The 14,343-nt window shown below is 38.9% G+C and overlaps 1 protein-coding gene across 1 annotated transcript in view; it reads right to left on the bottom strand.

The window, feature by feature from the left end:
* Positions 1 to 293: 293 nt before the first annotated feature.
* The window catches only part of CNGB3 (cyclic nucleotide gated channel beta 3), a 159,994-nt gene continuing 145,944 nt past the window's right edge, over positions 294 to 14,343 (bottom strand). Inside the window, exons 16-18 of the mRNA XM_011937082.1 lie at positions 5,531 to 5,677; positions 5,114 to 5,288; positions 294 to 2,493 (exon numbers count right to left, since the gene is read on the bottom strand). Of these exons, the coding sequence (XP_011792472.1) occupies positions 2,170 to 2,493; positions 5,114 to 5,288; positions 5,531 to 5,677 (646 nt within the window). The 3' untranslated portion in view covers positions 294 to 2,169. The remainder of the gene's footprint in view (positions 2,494 to 5,113; positions 5,289 to 5,530; positions 5,678 to 14,343) is intronic.

Below are 14,343 nucleotides of genomic sequence, written 5' to 3'. Positions count from 1 at the left end.
AAAGAAGTCTCATGATCTACCATCTACAAACTGGAGTCCTTGGAAAGCCAGTTGTATAATTTTAGTCTGAGTCTGAAGGCCTCAGAACCAGAAGAACCAGTGGTCTAAGTTCCAGTCTGAATCCAATGGCCTGAGATAGATATATATCCCCTTTTGGTTTTTTTTTCCCTCTGGAGAACTCTAATACAGCCACTGAGCGGGATAGTAACATGGTCAAAAGTAGGATTTTAGAAAGATTTTATTTTCCAATAGCAAAGGGACTGAGAGGGCAGACCAGTGACCAGAGAAGACTGTAGGTAAAAAGTGAATGTTTCTTTGCATTGAACAGAAAATATGTACTGGGTGTTAGCAATGGGATTGAAAAAGAAGGGATAATTAGAAAGATTTAAAAAGAAAAGGAATTTGGTGGCACTATATCAACAATAAAAGAGTTCTTGAATTTTCTAAGATTTCAGTCTGATGGATTGGAAATATATTGATATTATCTGAAACAGGATAGCTTGGCGGGGTGGGGAATAACTGCCAGGGGAAGAGCATAAATTGCAATGGTGTTATATTTTAATATCATTTGAATAAATTACAGGGTTTAAGGGGAAAGCATATTGCTCACAAGTTGAGGACTTTTGTTCTTTTCTTTTCCTATTGTCAGACTCTTCAGCCCTATTCTACCTTTTCTTTCTGGGTTTTGAAAACACCCTTTTTGTACACAGTCACTCTTCCTGCATACAAACTCCCATTTATCAAATAAATGCTATTTAACAATTTGTCTCTATTCCCTTAAATCCTGAAAAAAATCAACCATTCTTTAGTAAAACTTGTTATATTTTGTGATATTCAAACACTACATTCAAAAATGGTGACTCTATCAAATGATACAGTTTATTATAGTGATTGATTTGTACATGGTTTGTTAAATGCATCCATGTTGTAGGCTTTTTGGCTAATATGATTTGTTAAAACCCTCTCAGCAAAGTGCTGTTACAATGACCATCTTTGGGGACTTGGAAATAGCCTCATTACACAGAACTTGATGTTATACACTAATGGCATTTATTAGAATGGAATTCTATATGTATTATTACTTCTGACATCAGCCTGGCCTTTGTAGCCTCCTCACAGCATGCAACTTTGGTAATTATGCTAATGCTAGCTAATTCATGAGGACGACTTCCTAAAGTGCACTCAATTAACTTGGAGATTTTGTAAATAGCTATACACGTAGGTTCCGGAAATTGTGGGGATATGTCAATCTGACATGTGTAGAGTCTGCCTTCCTAACTGCATCACTTTGTTTTACTAAAGCTTAATTTTAAACAGCAAGAAGTTCCAATCTGATATCTTTTCCAGCAAGTGCTTGAGGAAGATTCTGATAAGTGTCACTTTAGCCTGTATCCTCCAGTCCAACTCCCTTGAGCCAGATGAGTTAGGTAGATTGGTGTCTTTGAAGTTGGTTAGAAGAGAAAATATTGAAGTTTATTTCTTTAGCAAAGGGTACAATTTTTCCAATATGTTCCTGCAATGTGATTTTTGCCAGTTTGCTAATTCTGCCAACCAACGTTGCTCTTCAGGGGACTGTTCCAAAAATTAGACTTCTCATTCAGAAGGCCTCATGATCTCTGCTTCCCTTCAGTCCCAGCTGCTGGGGATTTTTTGATATTACAGTGACTCATCAACCTCGTTTGAATGAAAAAAATCTGATTTTTGGCCTATTACATTAAAGGCTTATACCCCTTACACGTAAGAGGTGAAATTCATAAACCTAGAACAATTAGCCAGCCTTAAGAGTGCCATACAAGAAATTAAATACAACAAAAATTAAGAGAAAAGGTTAGTGAATCACGTCACAGCCAAGAGCAAGCTAATAAAACTGGGAGGAAGAAACATTATCGGGAAAGAACCAAAGGAAAAGGAAACTTACTACATACAATTAGAAGATATAGCAATTGCATAAAGTTAATGAAAACAGAGAATAGGGATGGCTTTTAATAACCTTCTTATTACCACTGCATGAAATCACACTCTCAGATAAGTCCTAGAAACTAAGCTAGGGATTTGCCTTTCATTTCTCAAGAGTCCCAACAGGTCATTTCCCCTCATTAATTTAAGTTACAATCCTAGGTACAATCTCTTTGGGAACTAGCTATATCACATCTAAAGATAATCAAACATTTATTGCTTAGACTTTTCTTTGACTTCAATAGTAAGAACCTCTTCTCCACCCTCAGCAGAAGGAGCCATGCTGATGATGAGTGATTGACGGGAAGTTCCTCTGGGTAAAACTGTCCTAACTGACTGGGGCTCTTCCTCCACTGCAATAGGACTTGCTATATATTCAGGTCTGTCCAGTGGCTTCTCTTCTGGCTCCCTTCCTTTATCTTTATCTTCATTTTCTTTTTGTTTATCTTCATTTTCTTTTCCTTTATCTTCATTTTCTTTTTGTTTATCTTCATTTTCTTTTCCTTCTTCCTTTCCTCCTTCAGAATTTTCTTTTTTCTGGAAAGAGCAATTACAAGTAACTGGTGTTGAAATCATAATTAAAAACACTGGGCCGGGCGCAGTGGCTCAAGCCTGTAATCCCAGCACTTTGGGAGGCCGAGACGGGTGGATCACGAGGTCAGGAGATCGAGACTATCCTGGCTAACACGGTGAAACCCCGTCTCCACTAAAAAAATACAAAAAACTAGCTGGGCGAGGTGGCGGGCACCTGTAGTCCCAGCTACTCGGGAGGCTGAGGTAGGAGAATAGCGTGAACCTGGGAGGCGGAGCTTGCAGTGAGCTGAGATCCAGCCACTGCACTCCAGCCTGGGCAACACGAGCAAAACTCCATCAAAAAAAAAAAAAAAAAACATTGGATTGGATTTTGATTAGCATGCAATGGCTAAGATCACCACCAAGACAGACTGTCTGAATTATGTGAATCCAGGAATCATGTCTGCTTTGCTTCTATCATTTGACTAAGTTTCTGGTGTGTTAGAGAATGGACCTGTTGCCTTTGACTCATGACGTTAGTCTGAATTGCATTTTTTTGTCTCTGCTAAGGAATTCTCTTCCTATTGGTCCTTATACTCTCCGAATTATTAGACTCAGTGCTCAGGACTCTGTTTTTGCTTTTTAAATATTTACTTATTCTGTAGAGATAAAAGTTTAAATATTTATTTTTAATAAAAAAGTATTAACCACTACCATATAAAAGTACTGTAGAAAGTAGGGTTTCCTCTTGCCTAAGCTCATGGGAGAAACTCAGGGAGAAACTTATCCCTTTCCTAGTACAATCTTCTCCATTTGTCCCACAGGCCCTTGACCTGTCATGTTGGAACCTATTGTGTTTAGCACTAGCTATAGAAATTTCATAGCAAAAGGTACACTATGCTCTTTATTGGTAATGGTTGGTTGGGATCAATTTGAGAAAGGCTTGCCCGAGATATGAATGTTCACAGATAAAGTTGAGATTCTTAACACATTTACTTGTATATTTCTTTACTCCCATACATTTTTTAAGCAAATTACTATTTCTATGCCAATACAAATGAAGCATTTGATTTATACTGGATCCCTAATTTTCACCACAGTGTTTTATGTGTGGAAAAGGAAAAGGCAAGTTTTCATCTTTTGTATGTGACTGAGTTTATAATATGTGCTTTACTCATTTTCCGAAAGGTCCACAGCTACCCATTTTCTACAATTTTAGAGATAACATAATGACTAGGTTCAGAAAACCTGAATCCCTGCTCTGTTTCTCAGTATCTGCCCTCATAGACTAATTATGAGAATCAAAGAAATACAGAAACCAAAAAAAAAAAAAAAATTGAATATTTGTGAAAATGTTGATAAAATAGGTTATTTATTTATATATCCATATGTATGTCTGTATATATACAGTTGATACTTATTATTCATGTAGTTTTGTTCTATAAAGTTTCAACAAACAGCAAGTTAGAAAGTACTGAACCATTGCTCCTGAGGGAAATACAGCATTAGGTTCCTATGAGATATTATGGTTCAAACCATAATATTTTTGTCAACTGGTCAATATATAACTTTGTTTCATGTGTGTTTTTGTTTAGAGATACCCTGTTTAATTTGATCAATTGATTAATTTGAGGTATTATTGATTCATTATATTGAACTCACGGAAGCAGCACTGTAATGCCTGAATGAAGTTTATCTAACACACATATTTTCTCTGGAAGGCACATCACAGCACTTTGGCACTTAGAAGCACTAGACAGTGTTTCAGGACTATGCTTGGGGGCTATTTTAAACAGCAAATCACACACATGCAAAAAGCACAAAAATGTGGAACCCATGGCCCCAAAAGGGTCACTCTTTGTTGTTGTTTGTTTGTTTGTGTGTTGAGACAGATTCCTGCTCTGTCGCCAAGACTGGAGTGCAGTGGTGTGATCTCGGCTCACTACAACCTCTGCCTCCCAGGTTCAAGCGATTCTCTTGCCTCAGCCTCCCAAGTAGCTGGGACTACAGGTGCATGCCACCATGCCCGGCTAATTTTTTGTGTTTTCAGTAGAGACAGGGTTTCACCGTGTTAGCCAGAATGGTCTCCATCTCCTGATCTCGTGATTCGCCTGCCTTGGCCTCCCAAAGTGCTGGGATTACAGGTGTGAGCCACCAAGCCCAGCCAAGGGTCACTCATTTATAGTATGAGAGCTGAAACAAGAAAGTAGAGTGCCTCTTTGTTCAACCTCAGCTGAAAATGTATGCATCAAGCAACTTAATTATTTTGCCACCCTGCACATGTTCTTGTCCACAAATAACCACACAAGCACCATAAGTATTGATTTTAAGTTACTAATAAATTATAGTAAGTAGATTCACCAACATAGAATCTGCAAATAATCTATGAATAATGAGGGTATACTCTTTATAAATACATGTATATTAAGGCTGTTTGTAAACATCCTGTGAGAGTTAAATGTGATGATATGTGGGAATTCAGCAGTTTAAATAATAATGTGCTATATATAAAGCAGGAATTATTAGTATTATATTAGTCCAAATCATCCCATTGCCTGAAATGGAATTAGAGTAGGCGTTTGTGTGGATATACTTAGACTGGAGCCTTCTCCATGACAGCCCTCCATTCACTCCACCTTATTACCTGAGCTGCTTGTTCTCGCTTCAATTTGAGTAGTCCTGCAAGACTTGCTTTTCCTGTGCCTCCTAGGAGAGTTTTAAACAGTTTGGGTGTCTCTTCTTTCGGTGGGAAGAGGAAGGCAAGATCTTTTCTTGGAGGGGTTGCTTCTGCGGTCTTAGCCTTCTGCTTTAAAAGCACTCTGAGGGTAGGAGAGAAAAGCTCTTTTAGGTAACTCTGTGAGAGTTCTGGCAAAATTTACCAGAAAAACTGCAATTTATCCTAACCTATGTAGTTTCAATGGGTACCTACATTAATAGTTGTTTATTAAGCCTATCTCACTGTGATCAAGTTTATCACAATCATAATACGGTTCTCCCTGTCTCAGAGTTTACAAAGTAAAACCAACTCCATTCATCTGTAATGGGGTTTTAAAGGATGTACCTGGCTTTCTTCATGAGGATCCTTTCAGAATCTGGATAATGCACTAGAATTTCTTGGAGGGTCTTTTTGTCTAGCGTTAAAAGATTGGCAAACCCATGGGCCACCACATTGGCAGTTCGGCGGTTTCCTCCTCCTGCTGCTAGAAGGCTATAAGAGAGAAAAGTGAGTCTTTGCCACCAGTTTCACTTTTCCTCCACTGAAATCTCTTTTAAAAAATAGCAACTATTGTAAGTATTTATATTGCTTCAGAAATCATTCCCTAGAAGTGAGGGTCCAGGTGACTGTGCGGAGAGTATCAGGATGTGGGAATATCAATGGCTCAGTTTTCAACATATTTTTTCTCTAACTCTCACCTCTAAGTCCCGCAAATCAAGGACTTGTGGCTGTCAGTATCCTGTCAGATCCTTCATCCCAGATTCCAGAAATGCAGAATCCTTTTTGACTGGGTATCCCTCATTTGCTCCTTCAGATACACTTTTCACCTCTCCCCAGGCTCCTTTGTTTCCCAGGAAGCTGACCTCTGTAGGCTTGCCCTCTGACTTCATTTGAGCTCAGCCATTGGAAAAGACTAATAGGAACTCAGAAAGCAGGAAGAGAGTGGGTTCAGAGCATTTATCTCCCCTGTTATTTTCCTGCCGAACCTTAGGTTAGCAGTGGCTGCAGTTCTCTACCAAAATCTACAGCTCCTGACACATGGATGTTTTCTAGAAGTGCCATTCCCATCACTCTTGATGAGTTCTGGTAACTATACTCTCTTCTTTTCCTGTTCAGGCCTCACTGTAGTAACAGTTCCTTTACTGCTGCTAAATTTGAGATGCACTGCCACCTTTTGTTGGTGTAGTAGTCCATTTTCACTCTGCTATAAAGACACTACCTGAGACTGGGTAATTTATAAACAAAGGATGTTTAATTAAGTAAATTCTGCATCACTGGGGAGGCCTCAGGAAACTTATGGTAATGGTGGAAGGCCAAGGGGAAGTAAGGCACATCTTACATGGCAGCAGGAGAGAGAGAGAGAACAAGGAAGTGGCACACTTTAAAACCATCAACTCTCCTGGGAACTCATTCATTATCATGAGAATAGCATGGGGGAAACTGCCTTCATGATCCAGTCACCTCCCATCAGGTCCTTCCCTCAACACGCGGGGGTAACAATTTGAGATGAGATTTGGGTGGGGACCCAGAGCCAAACCATGTCGGTTGGGTGCGCTTCGACTTTTCCTCACTTCTGTCAGTAATCCCTTTATTAAAGTTTACTCAATTGCCTCACTTGAGTGTGTCTGTTTCCCACCTGGGCTCTGGCTAATACAGCTCTCAACATCAACTGTGAAAGCCAGCCCTTCATGATGCCCTGGTCACCTGAGGTGAATCCAATCTCATCTCCTACTGTACTCCAAAATCATCCTGTTTCTCAATGTCATAAGCTGCTCTGTAACAGAGTCATTCACATACATCTCCCCACCTGGAATGCCAGAGAATTGTGGGCTTTATGTCTTGGAAGGATAGAGAAGAGCATTTTGCATTTGAGAAATAGGCAACAAAGAGTGGGGGAATAAATGAACACAGAAATGAATAAGATAAGTGGATAAAAAGTCTATCATTACCAATGATCTGAGAAAGAAGGGTTGGTCTGTAAAAACGAACAAGAAAAACCACATTTCAAATGTGTTAAAAAGACACCATATGTTCTGCATTAAGAGCATAACACAATAGACTGAACCCCTTGGAGTTAATCTGTTAGAAATTGGGAAAGAAGGATCACATTAACAAAAACAGTCTCTACAGGTGGAGAAGACAGAGAAAACACTCTGACCTTTGGAAGCAATGAGATATGAGAAGCTGCATGGGCCCTGTGCCTGAAGATTTATGTTATACAGTATGAACAACTTCTGTTGTTGCAGAAAAGGGGCATTCCAGTTGGCGTTAATTGTTAAAAAAACTAATGTAGGGTTTTAGCTCTGACAGGTTAAGAGCCTGGAAGTCATTACTCCTGTCCTTACAACAAGAAAAAGCTGCAAAATTGAAAAATTAACGAGTTTTCTTAGATCCGTCAGAGAACTAAAGTCACGGGGCAAACTACCATCCCCAAATCGGGAGAGAGAAGTGAATCCATAAAACTACAGCCATATCTGCTTACTGCAACAGAAATCTCTGGAGTAGGAACTGGTAAGAATGCTTAAATGTTAATTTTAATAAATTGTTGGAGGCTGAATGTGGACTAGCATGAGAGTGAGAAACTCTTGGGGGCCAGGGTTATAAAGTCACTCACGCTTTGGTGGGATTTACCACCAGGAACCTCATCAGGTTCTTAGGGTGAAGAGCCAACGAAGATCCCCTCTTGGCTCTGGCAGGCGTAGGGGAAGATGAATCATCGTGAAATATGCCCAGAGCATATTTGTTCTCCATACCGCAGGCCTACTATTTAGAGAAAAATACTTTACCAGAGCTTTGTGCCACGTGAGGGAAGAACATTTTTCCCAATGCAGCCCCTTTAAGCCTTCCTGTCTTATCTAAGGGAGATGGAAAGCTAAGAAACTTAGCTTTGCTGTGAATGTCACAGCATTGGGACATACAAAAAACTGAAAATCACAGAATTATAAATTGTTTCTCCTTCTCCATGCCTTACCCCCACACCAAGTATCCTATATAATACTAATGAATTACAGCTGAAACAGCGGCAAGATGCAAAACCTCTCTGAGAAGCCTCTCTTAGGCTGCCCTAAGCCCAGTCAAGAGTGGAGACAAAGACAGGGAACTAGAAGGAATTTGAAGCCTCTGGCACCAAGAGCTACACCAAATGTTAAACACAGCCCGCTTCCTAGCCAAATTCCTATGAAATGTCACACTAGAGACCTGTTTACCTCAGTCCATATTATTTGTTACATAATTTTTAGCTTTGAACCACAAAAAACAAAAAAATTATAAGGAATGCTAAAAGGGAGGAAAAAACAGTCCCAAGAAACAAACATCAGAAATAGATTGAAATATGACACAGATATTGAAGTTATTAGACAGGAAATGTTTTAAAACTATGATTAATATGTAATCCCAGCACTTGGGGAGGCTGAGATGTGTGGATCACTTGAGCTCGGAGTTCAAGACCAGCCTGGGTTACATGCTCAAACCCCATCTCCACGAAAAACATAAAAACTTAGCCGGGCATAGTGGCATGCCTTGTGGTCCCAGCTACTTGTGAGGCTGAGAAGGGAGCATTGCTTGAGCTCAGGTGGTGAAGGTTGCAATGAGCCAAGATCGCACCGCTGCACTCCAGCCTGGGCAACAGAGTGAGACCCTATCTCAAAAAAAAAAAAAAAAATGGCCTGAACTTTTCAAAATTAATGTCAGATACAAAACCATAGATCGAGGAAGTTAGGAGAACATTAAGCAAGATAAATACCAAAAGAAACAAAACAAATGAAAAACCCCCAACTTCTGGGCATATCATATTCCAACTGCAAAAAACCAAAGGCAAAACCTCGAAAGAATCCAGAAGGAGGAAGTACTTAAGATAGAGAGAAACAAGGATAAGAGTTGTAGCAGATTTTTAAATTAGAAGCCACACAAGAAAGACAGTGGAGTACGGTATTTAATGTGTTGCAAGAAAAACTGCCAACTAGAATTCTACATTTAGGGAAATGACCCTTCAAAAGTAAAGGAGAAACAAAATCATTGTCAGAAAAACAAAAACAGAGGGAATCAATTGCCAGCGGCCTCGCCCTGCAAAAAATGTTTAGAGTTCTTCAGGGAGAAGGAAAATGACATAGATCAGAAACTCAGGTCTACACAAAGAAAGGAAGGACATTTAAAAAGGCATAAATGAAAGTAAAATATTTTGTCATTCTTTTTCCTTTTCTTTTTTTTTTTTTTTTTGAGACAGAGTTTCACTGTTGTCACCCAGGCTGGAGTGCAATGGTACGATCTCGACTCACTGCAACCTCTGCCTCCTGGGTTCAAGTGATTCTCCTGCTTCAGTCTCTTGAGTAGCTGGGATTACAGGTGTCCACGACCACGCCTGGCTAATTTCTGTATTTTTAGTAGAGATGGGGTTTCACCATGTTGGCCAGGCTGGTCTCAAACTCTTGACCTCAGGTGATGTGCCCACCTCAGCTTCCCAAAGTTCTGGGACTACAGGCATGAGCCACTATGCTCAGCAATTTTTCTCATTCTTAATTGTTCTAAAAAACAACTGTTTAATAAAGTGGTAATGTGTTTGGTAATTATAACCTATGGATAAGTGAAATGATGACAGCAATGTTGTAAGGGCTGAGAGGGAAGAACTGGAAACATTCTGTCCTAAGGCACCACATGTGAAGTGGCATAGTGTTATACGAAGGTAGCTTTAGATACATTTAAAATGCATATTGAAAACTGTAGAGTAACCATTAAACTTTAAAAAACAAGTATAATTATTATGATAGGAAAGAAATAAGAAATGGAATCATATAAAATGCCCAAAGCGAGAGAAGGAAGGAAAAAAGTGGGAGGAAACTGGTGTAAGGCCACTCATGGCTTCAAACTTGGCCACTTACCTGCACCTAGCATTAATGACAGGGTCCAGGGCTCTCCAAGCCACTTAAGAATGGACTTAGCCCTGGAAAGGTGACTCATGCATGTAATCTCAGCACTTTGGGAGGTTGAGGCGGGCAGATTGCTGGAGCCCAGGAGTTCAAGACCAGGCTGGGCAACATAGCAATACCCCATCTCTACAAAAAACACAAAAATTAGCTGGGCGTTGTGGCACACGCCTGTAGTCTCAGCTACTTGGGAGACTGAGGTAGAAGGATCACTTGAGCCCGGGAGGTCGAGGCTGCAGCAAGCGCCATGGTCACATCATCAATACGCTCCAGACTGGGTGACAGAGTGAGACCTTGTCTCAAAAAAAAAAAAAAAAAAAAAAAAAAAAAAGAATGGAATTCCTCCTCTAAGGCAGAAAGAATATATTTGGAATCTTTAAACATGTGCACAATGATTTCACAATTCAAAGTTTTCCCTTTGTGGAAAATCACTAACTTTAGTCTTTTCCTAAGGCACTCTTAAGCTCCGCCTTTGTCAGAGAAGACAAGGGAAATAAATTTTACCCCATCTGTCTATGTATGTACATATCATTCTGTCTGTCATCTGCTGTCACAACCATATCTTCACTCTTTCATCTAGTCAGCTTTCTTCTGTCTACCTTCTTCCCTTTCTATGAAATTGATGTTAATATTTGAAGGACAATGATTGGATAAGTCTATTTCATTCACATTCCCGTTGTCATGGATACAGGGTAATCCAGTAGTTATGCAAGGCTGGATGGGATTGGGGAGGTTAATTTGAACCTGAGAATATCTGTATATGTATGTTAGACTATGAGAACAGAACGGAAATAACATATTTAAATGTCAGGTTATTTTGAGATTTCTCAAGTTTTAATTAAACTTGCCTACAGGTTACACGTTTGGAGTGCTTGATGAGTTTTTAAACGGAAGAAATAGTCTGTCTGCCAGATGGATTTTGCCCAAACTCTTTCAGCAACGTTTAAAATAGCATCTTTTTTTTTTTTTTCATCTTGTCCACAAAATGCTTCTCCAGCATTCCAGCCATGGAAAGTTTCACTCATTAAATAGCCTAAATATTCCCAGCCTCACATAGAGTTTCCGAAAGAGCCCATGCTGGAGGACAAAGAGTTGAGTTTGCTATTGTATCCCTAGGTAAAAATAGAGTGAGCAAAGCAGAGCAATGGACCAGGAAACAAAGAAGTGGTTCTTTTTTTTTTTTTTAAGTGAATTTTATTTTATTTTATTTTATTTTTTTTGAGACGGAGTCTCGCTCTGTCGCCCAGGCTGGAGTGCAGTGGCGCGATCTCGGCTCACTGCAAGCTCCGCCTCCCGGATTCACGCCATTCTCCTGCCTCAGCCTCCCGAGTAGCTGGGACTACAGGCGCCTGCCACCTCGCCCGGCTAGATTTTTGTTTTTTTTTTTTTAAGTAGAGACGGGGTTTCACCGTGTTAGCCAGGATGGTCTCGATCTCCTCACCTCGTGATCCGCCCGTCTCCGCCTCCCAAAGTGCTGGGATTACAGGCTTGAGCCACCGCGCCCGGCCAAAGAAATGGTTCTAATCCTAGAGCCACCTCTATTTGCTGTGACCTTAGACAATAACTCAAAGACTTTTTTGGTTTTCACTCTAATCATGTAAGTATGTATTAATACTTACAGTGAAGTAGGGAAAAAGGAGAATTATTAAAGCATGGTACGGTTTTGTGGAAAGAATACATGCTTTGGAGCTAGATAATCCTACCATCTATTGTGTTTCTGAATAAATTACTAATCTCTCCTGTAGGAAGCAAGGCCATATTTAGTACCTACTATAGATATCTGATTATCTTTAAGAAGAAATAGTACTAGTGTGCCAAAGTTGGGTACTAGTGTGCCAAAGTTGAGTGAATGAACAAAAGCAGGTGTGAGAATATCATGGAGAAATGTACTCAGGGACTATGTAAGATAACTTGTATATGCAAAACTCAGTAATGTGAGGAACAAGTATACACATGCATACACACATACATTTTCACATACATACATAAATAGCATATATAACAGACATACATTTGTATGTACGTGTGTATATATATTTATATATATTTTTTCAGACAGAGCTAGAATATTAAGATAGTCCCTGGTCAGTCATCCATTCCAAGCTTTGTCCAGGGCTGCCACATGTAGGATTACAAATGGTGTGTTACATACAAAATGTAATGTGATTGGAGCCCTCTGGAGTTGTGCAGTGTACAACCTGCACAGCTCTTTTTAGTAGAGCTACTGTATCCAGAAAGTACTCACAAGGAAAAGTAGAATACAAAAGAGCATAAATTGAATGCAGGAGCAAAAGAAAAACAAGAATGGGGACATAAAATGGAATTCATAAAAAAATGAACACTTTGGCACAGCAGGGCTTCAAATTTAGGTGTAATCCTTCTGTACCATAAAAATGGATCCAGTGTTGGTTTAAAGACAGGCAGAAATATCTCCTGAAGGGCTTAGTAAAGGGGCCATTCTGCAAAGTGGTAGAAAACTTCATATTCTTGCAATAGACACAACAATAAGCTTGCTAGGAGCATTTGTAATAGAGCCCCCAGTAAAGGCTATGAATCACTTTCAAGTAAAGTTCAGTAAGAGTAAGTTTATGGATGGAAGGAGATAGGTCAGTACAATGCATTCCAGATACCCAGCTCTTTCTTTGTTGCTCAGACGTGATCAATGGCATACATTTAGAATATTCAGAGAAACAATCTGTTTTAAACATTGTCTTTCTCAGCAAGGCTTTGATAAGTACTTTTTTGGATATATCCAAGATTGTATGGATGATTGTGCTTTGAAGGTCAATCATGCAAGGGAAGATAAAGAATTCACTGTATAAATTGAAAAGAAAAGGAAAAAGATAAATTAGGAGTACATAGAAATAGCATACTCTATAATAGGCTAGATACTCTGCCAACTTCTGGGGCTATAAAGATGACTAACACCTGCCCTCAAGCTGTTTGTAATCTAGGCGTGGGGTAAGTGTGTGTGCAGATAGTCAATTAGCAAATATTATTACTACTAAGAATATTGTAACAGTAACATTAATAGATAATATTATTGAGTGCTTACTATGAGTGAGATATTTTCCCAAGTTCCTTTTATGTTTTAATATATATAATACTTTTCAATCTTATGAGGTGGTCATGTATTAGTGTTTCTCCATTCTGAGTGATGAAGAAATGAAGTCTCAGTTGAGTAACTTGCCTGGAGATACATAGCTCATAAGTTGTGGCATATGGATGCAGACCTAGTCAGGCAGCCTTCTTAAGCAGATGCAATTTAGAATGATTAATGCTTTAATAATTGTAAGAAATGAAAATGTTTCCTAAAATAAAGAAGGTTCTGGTCTAAATACATTTTCTCATGTAGAATTATTTCTGCCTATATATATAAAACTAACTCTACATGCTATCAATGGAAAGAACATCACATTCAATGCTGAGTAAGGGATTAAAACTCCAAATATTTGTTCTCATTAAGCAAATTTCCAACTGGGTTTTATTTGGGAAACATGAGGTTAGATAACCCGTGTAGACTTTTTCTGAGCTATCCTTTTATCTTTGTCAACATTATTAGGAAACACTTTATTCCTTGACAACTTTAAAACTTGACTAAAAATAAATTCTAGCAAAACTTTTGTGACTGAGCAAATATCAGAGGATGTTCTAAGGCCACTTCTGCCTGGGCTTTTTGCTCTTTGCAGATACTTTGATATTCATAAAACTACTGAATGGCAAACACATGTTAGCCTAGATTTTTTTCTGTAAAACATTTTGAGGAATGTCTGCATACATAGATTTTTAACAAAATTAAGAGTTTAGATATTACAGATATAAAATGTTTAGCCCCTTCTCCCCCTAGCAGGTCTTGATTTCAGAATTGAATTGGCCTTACAGAAGTGGATGAGCGATGAAGAATCTGGGTACAACTTCTAAGGAAGGAAAGAGGAGAAAAAGGATAATGTGGATCCTTTATTCCATGCTCTATTTATCTTCCTTCAAGTGCGGGGAAGAATACTTAGCTATGATACTTTGGCTGGAAAATACTGCATCAAATAAGCATATCCTAATACAGTAGCCTAACTAAATATTTCTTTGGAGTAAAAACTGGGTAACTATGTCAAATATTTGTACAAAGTGTATAGTTTTAAAGTTTTTTTTTTTTTTTTTTAAGTAAATCCCTTTATTTTCTTATGTAATGACCATATCACTTTGGTGAGGTAGGTTTTTTTGTTTGATTGTTTTGTTTTGTTT

Source organism: Colobus angolensis, unplaced genomic scaffold (assembly GCF_000951035.1).
Source record: "Colobus angolensis palliatus isolate OR3802 unplaced genomic scaffold, Cang.pa_1.0 Scaffold16, whole genome shotgun sequence".
NCBI classification, from domain to species: domain Eukaryota; kingdom Metazoa; phylum Chordata; class Mammalia; order Primates; family Cercopithecidae; genus Colobus; species Colobus angolensis.
Note: the sequence above shows the minus strand (reverse complement) of the source record. Positions and strands in the feature narration are given on the sequence as shown.